Genomic DNA, 6,580 nt, shown 5'->3' with positions numbered 1-6,580 from the left:
GGTATCCCATTAACCATCAACGCTGGCTAAAGCTGTACTACTCCCTGATCCAACAAGTATTCTCGCCAGAAGAGCGCCAAATAGTTTCACACGATCGCAACACACCTTACATGATGGAGGGTTTGTTGACAGTGACGTCAGGCAATGGGCGGTTTTGCACCATTTTGCATGAATTGCGTTGGTCCCTGTAATTTCTCAGAATTTCTCAGGTGGATGGAACCTTTTCCAATTAAGATGTGGTCAGTTAGTCTGGATATGTCGGGCAGTGAAGTCACTACAGAGATATTTCACTACGTTCCCAATTTTTCACACGGCGGTCGATATTGTGAAAAATAAAAAAAACCGATTTCTCCGTTCCCAATTTCTGACTTAGTAGTCGAGTGTATAAATGGATATTTCTCTGTGATTAGAAATCGGAATAATTAGAAATTAACACATTAAACTCGTATTTGTAACATATGCTGTAAAAAAGCGCGTCAGGGATTGTTAATTAAGTGGGTAAAATTTTATGAGTTATGTCTTCTTTAATTCGCTAAAATTTTAGGCAGTTTTTTCATTTTATTCTCAGGTAAAATATGCAAAAGTTCATGAAAAATTCCTGATGCGGCTAATTTTGGTCCATATTGTTGCTTAACATGTGGCGAAAATTTTGGTATCGCTCGTCTTTATGGTAACTTGAGAATATACAAAATACAATTTTACATGAAAAATTCATATTTTGTGTGTTAACCATCACCATTTAGGTGGCTGGAAAATTTCATGAACATTTTTTGGGCTTACAGCATAAGAAGATATATCTCCTCATATATAAAACAAGTGATTGATTCGATTCATTGTCAATAAAACGTTTAATCTTCCATTGAGAATCGCCGTGAAACGTGGAAGAAAGGCAGTACCCGTGAAAGAAAGAAGGTACCCGTGCAAAAGGTCCTTAACAGAATTCCGTTTTCCTTTCTTCTTTTACTGTATGCATAGGGAACGCATGTTCTGTTGAATGTATTGTAAACAAATTTATTGATCTCCAATTTCACTGGCGCGTGATTAACGTTGAATTGCATTTCTATAAGATTCATGTGTATTAGTAAGTTATGTATACTAAACTATTTATGGATCTATCTCCTAGAATTATCACTCGTTCATTACTTTTAATCTACGGTAACGGGAATTTCGTGCTCACATGAACTTGTTCAGGTATGATCTGAGCAGACATAAAACTACCAATTTCAATAATCTTTTAAACTTTGTTGGAAAAATATTTCTTGCAGCATAATCTTGAATACCTGAAGACGAACGTTTTGAAATTGTACAGACAAGGTAAAATGGTTACTTTGTTCATTGCATGGGCGTATGAAATTGAAAGACGCATTTGAAGATGGTGTGTGCAATACGTATAACGGAAAAATCACTTGATATAATGACTGTTTTTTCATAAACAGGTTATTTATTTAGCGTACAATATTCTAAACATACTGGTGGCCTCAGTACTTGGTGACGGTCGGTCTTTGTCTAGACACCGGGTTTAGCTAGGGAAAAATCAGGAGTCTCAATCGTGAGAAGGGGGGAGGATGGATGCGGCACGCAGCGCCCTAGGGGAGGTGTAGGAAAACTGACAGTATTTATTTTAATGCAGGGTAAAATTGGGTCGCCCTAATCGCCGACTCTATCAATATTTATCCATCTCATTCAGATAGGTCGTCCAACTAGACAGGAGCAGGTCTCTTGGCTAAACACTGATGAGACAGCTGCACTCTGTATGAGCCATGAACTATCTAACATATATATTTTTCACGCACGCACGCACGCACGCACATACGTACGCACGCACGCACGCACGTACGCACGCACGCACGCACACATCGTAACCTTCTCTCGTCCTGTAACTCAGGCTGCACGTACGCACGCATGCACGTACGTTCGCACGCACGCACGCAGGCTTAATTACACGTGTAATGATTAGATTTATCTCCCTCGTATACGTGTACTCTCGTGTGTGTTGGTGTGTGTGTGTGAGATCGTATGTGTGTGTGTGACTAGTGTGTATAATGTATACCATGCGATGTTCTAACCCAAAGGTCCTTGCTTGGTGCGGGTAATTACGAATTAATTACCCTGAGGTTAGCATAAAATAGTAGACAGACAAGACGTGTACGTACAACAATATATATATATGTCTATTTTCTTATCACCAGTTAAAGACAAGCATACAAGGGTTCGTTCGTCGTGTTAGTCAAAACCGCAAACGGTGCACACTTCGCAGCGTGACTAGAGTGGTTAGTTAAATGTACAATATACGCATTTTTTAACTAGTGCTACGTCTCCCTCTCACTATGTTTTACCGTACGGCACATAGAATGTACTACTTGTTTCTCATAAACTATCAACAGAGTTAATATATATGATAACAGAGATAAGCACAGTAGATAACAAGGTGCGATGACTCAAAGTAGTTTAACGAGAGAGAGAGACAACCATAATGTAGCACTAATACGATAAGACCAATTGATACATACCAGATGTGTCCGTAAAGAGTGAACTGAACTTTGTGTCCAGACACACGGCTTATATTCAAAATTTAAAGGTAATTAGCCTCCTACGTGACGTGCGTAGAGACCTCGACACGCCTATCGAGAACCGCGGCTCAATGGAACGGTGGAACGGTCAAACTGACCGTTCCACAGGCCTGCATGCCAAGGCACGACTGAGCTTAATTGTCCCTGCTTAATTGTCACTAGGACCACTCTCGTCTGACTCTGCATACTAACCTTTAGGCTAGTCGGTGGTTTACATTTTCTTAATTACTTTCTCCTAATCAACTTTCTTTTCATGATAATATTCGCTTCATTACACACGCACGCACACATCGTAACCTTCCTTCGTCCTGTAACGCAGGCTGCACGTACGCACGCACGCACGTACGTTCGCACGCACGCACGCTTACACGCACGCATGCACGCACACATCGTAACCTTTCATCGTCCTGTAACGCAAGCTGCACGTACGCACGCACGCACACACGCACGTACGTACGCACACACGCACGCTTACACGCACGCACGCACACATCGTAACCTTCCCTCGTCCTGTAACGCAGGCTGCATGTACGCACGCACGCACGTACGTACGCACGCACGCACATACGTACGCACGCACGCACGTACGTACGTACGTACGCACGCACGCACGCACACATCGTAATCTTCCCTCGTCCTGTAACGCAGGCCGCACGTACAGTGAGAAGTGCGACGTCTTCAGCTGGGGAGTCATACTCTGGGAGGTGCTCACGCGACGATTACCCTACGTCGAGTTCAGCGAATCCGACTGGGCGGTCTTGTGGGCCGTCACCAAAAACAAGCGGCCCCCCCTGGTGGCCGGAATCCCAAGGTCGCTCGAGACGCTCATGGTGAGGTGAGCGTTGCCGCGGCGACGACGAAAAACGGTCGACGGCGACGACTTGATTGGTCGATTGTCCGGATGTTTAATCGCGCGATCGAGTTTCGCGTCTGTGCCAGTTTCCGGTTGGTGCCGTCACGTCGATATTTGGAAGATAGTTTTTTGTTAAAATAGTTTGTTCTTGTTGATTTATTTTTGCAGTGTGGAGGTTTTTGTTGTTGTTATTTTTGTTTTGTTTTGTTCTGGCCGTTGCTGCATAACCACGGTATAGTTACTTGTTGTCGTTACAGATGCTGGGATAAGGAGCCAACTCAACGACCTTCAATGCTAAAGGTCACAGAAGTCATGACACACATCTCCTCCTTCTTCCTCTCTCCCCTCGATCCGCTAGCCTACCCGAGAGAAGAAGGTAGGTCTCCTCTGCCTCGTTCTCCTTATTTTGCTCCTCCTCTTTCTTCCTTTCCCCTCCTTCTCTTTCTTCCTTTCCCCTCCTCCTCTTTCTTCCTTTTTCCTCCTCATTTTCCCTCATATTTTCCTCTTACTCTTCCTCCTCGCTCTTCTTCTGCCCATCCTTTTCCCCCTTCCTATCTTCCTCTTCCTCCTCCTCCCCCTCGTCCTCTTCCTCGCTCTCCTACCTATTTACGCCTTTTTTTGGCGAAGAACTTTTTGACCCTCAAATATTTTGTGATGAGCGAGAGAGCGAGAGAGCGAGAAAGAGAGAGAGAGAGAGTGAGAGAGAGAGAGAGAGCGAGCGCGAAAGAGAGAGAGAGAGAGAGAGAGAGAGAGAGAGAGAGAGAGAGAGAGAGAGAGAGAGAGAGAGCGCGCGCGAAAGAGAGAGAGAGAGAGAGAGAGAGAGAGAGAGAGAGAGAGAGAGAGAGAGAGAGAGAGAGCACATGATGTCTCGACGCACTCCTGACCTCGAAATCTCATGTACTCACAACTACATGACCTTGTGACCCGGTGACCTCCTAATCTACTGACCTCCTCACCTCCTGACCTCGGGACATCATACGCCCGATAAAACGAATTTACATTGTTACGGCTCACTCGCACGCTAACGTCGTCATCACGACCCCTGACCTCCTGACCTCCTGACCTCGTAACGTCTAGCAGGTCAAAAGGTAGAGGAAGCCTCCCACGGCTCGCTGTTCTCACCGGAGGCGCCCCCTGGTGGCGATCATGACGGCAGCGCCAGCGCGTCCGACATAATCCTGCCGGTAAACTCCGACCAGGCGGTCACCGTGCCCAGCAACGTACGGCTGGCGAGGCCGCGCGTCGTAGAGGTGAGAGAGAGGGAGAGAGGAGGAGAGGGGGAGGGAAGAGGGGGAGAGAGTGAGAGAGAGAGGGGGGAGAGAGAGAGAGTGCGAGAAAGAAAAAGAGACGGAGAGAGAGAAAGAGAGAGAGAGAGAGAGAGAGAGAGGGATAGCGATAGAGAGAGAGAGAGAGAGAGAGACAGAGAGAGAGAGAGAGAGGGAGGGAGAGAGCGATAGAGCGAGCGAGAAAGAGAGAGAGAGAGACAGAGAGCAAGAGAGAGAGAGAGAGAGAGAGAGAGAGAGAGAGAGACAGAGAGAAAGAGACGGAGAGCGAGAATGAATGATAGAGAGAGAGAGAAAAAGAAAACGAGAGACAGCAATCAAAACTAATCAAGTTAATTAAGACGTTATTAATTACGTAATTTTTACATATGTCATATGAAATCCGTCATTGTCACTAAATCAAAATTACTTGCCATTAATTTTCGTCCAACATTTGCAATGGAAACGAAACTGTCGAAAGAGGTGAGTGTTTGCTATCTAACTAACGCTGAATGGGTCGTTGTCGTATCAGGTACTACAGATATGTACCCGAGGTACGTATATGTATACACAAGTGTACCAGACTTGTATCTTCATAGCATATGCATATATGTACCCTATGTTTACATAAACGTACCTGCCCCGGAGATGGAGATCGAATGAAGACGGTCATGGAGAAGGAGTATGGGGCAGGAGGAGGAGGAGGAGGAGGTGAGGAGCGAGGAGGGGAAAAGGTGATTGAAGTAGGGAGACGCGAGGCGGAGGGGAGGAGGAGGAGGGGAGAAGCGGGGAGAGGAAGCGAGTAGGGGCAGGAGGTAGGCAGGAGGAGGAGGAGGCAGGAGCGAGGGAGGAGGCAGGAGAGGAGAAGTGTGATGGAGATCGACATCGACGGTACATGGAGGAGAGTAGCGGAGCAGCAGGAGTAAGAAGGAGGTTTTTATTGTTGGCGGCCGGTAGGAGGAGGAGGAGAGAAGGAGGGGGAGAAGGGGATGGAGAAAGAGTAGGGGGGGGAGCCACGTCAGGGAGAGCGAGGAGGAGGAGGAGGAAAATGTGATCGGAGTGGGGAGGAGAGGAAGAGGAGAGGAGAGGAGGGAGCTGAGAAGGTGATAGGAGACGATCGAACTGAAGACGGTCATCGAAGGAGGAGTAGGCAGGAGGGCCGCGCCGAGGAGGAGAGAGGAGGCAAGAGGTAGAAGGAGGGTGGGAGAAGGTGACCTGGAGTACGTAGGGGAAGGATGTAGAGGACGGAGGGGAATGAGGGGATGAGGAGGAGCCGGCAGAAGGTTGATGGAGATCGATATGAAGAACCAGCCTGGTACTCCGCGGAGGCGTTTACCGAAGTATGGAGGAGGAGCCCCGGAATAGGGGGCAGTGAGCGAGGCAGAGCGAGGGGAAGAGGAGGAGGAGAAAGGGGAGAGAAGGTGTGGAGTAAGGGTGGAGGAGGAGGAGGAGGAGGAGGAAGGCGTGGGAGGAGGGCGGAGGACGGAAGAGGAGGGAGGGGCAAGACAGTCGATAGATGAGGCAGAGGTAAGAAGGTGATCCTACCCTCCTAACTCCTTCATCCATCATCCCTTCTCCCCCCTCCTGCCTCACTCCCTCCATCCATCACGTTCTTCTCCCTCCTTGCCTCTTCCTCGATTCTCCTCCCGCACTACTTCCATCACCTTCTCCTCTCTCCTCCTCCTCCTGTCCTCCTCTCCTCGTCCCCCTACATCCCACCGTCTCCAGCCTCCTGCCTTTTCCCGTCCTCCCTCCTCTCCCTACTCATCAACTTCTCCCCGACCGTTCCTCCTCATTTCATAGCGGCAAACTTCCCATTTTCGGATTTTCTAATAGCATAAAACTTCCCCAGTTGCCTTCACATTTGTGAGTTTAAACGTACCAGCATAGTGCTG

General features: G+C 47.6%; 1 protein-coding gene across 1 annotated transcript in view; it reads left to right on the top strand.

Moving 5' to 3' along the window:
* The first annotated feature begins 5,114 nt into the window (after window positions 1-5,114).
* LOC106811055 (nesprin-1-like) overlaps window positions 5,115-6,580 on the top strand; it is an 11,320-nt gene continuing 9,854 nt past the window's right edge. The window contains exon 1 of the mRNA XM_014814577.1: window positions 5,115-5,168. Within this exon, the coding sequence (XP_014670063.1) occupies window positions 5,145-5,168 (24 nt within the window). The 5' untranslated portion in view covers window positions 5,115-5,144. The remainder of the gene's footprint in view (window positions 5,169-6,580) is intronic.

This window comes from Priapulus caudatus, unplaced genomic scaffold (assembly GCF_000485595.1).
Source record: "Priapulus caudatus unplaced genomic scaffold, Priapulus_caudatus-5.0.1 Scaffold500, whole genome shotgun sequence".
NCBI lineage: Eukaryota > Metazoa > Priapulida > Priapulimorpha > Priapulimorphida > Priapulidae > Priapulus > Priapulus caudatus.
The sequence above is the reverse complement of the archived record's forward strand: the minus strand, read 5'-3'. Positions and strand labels throughout refer to the sequence as shown.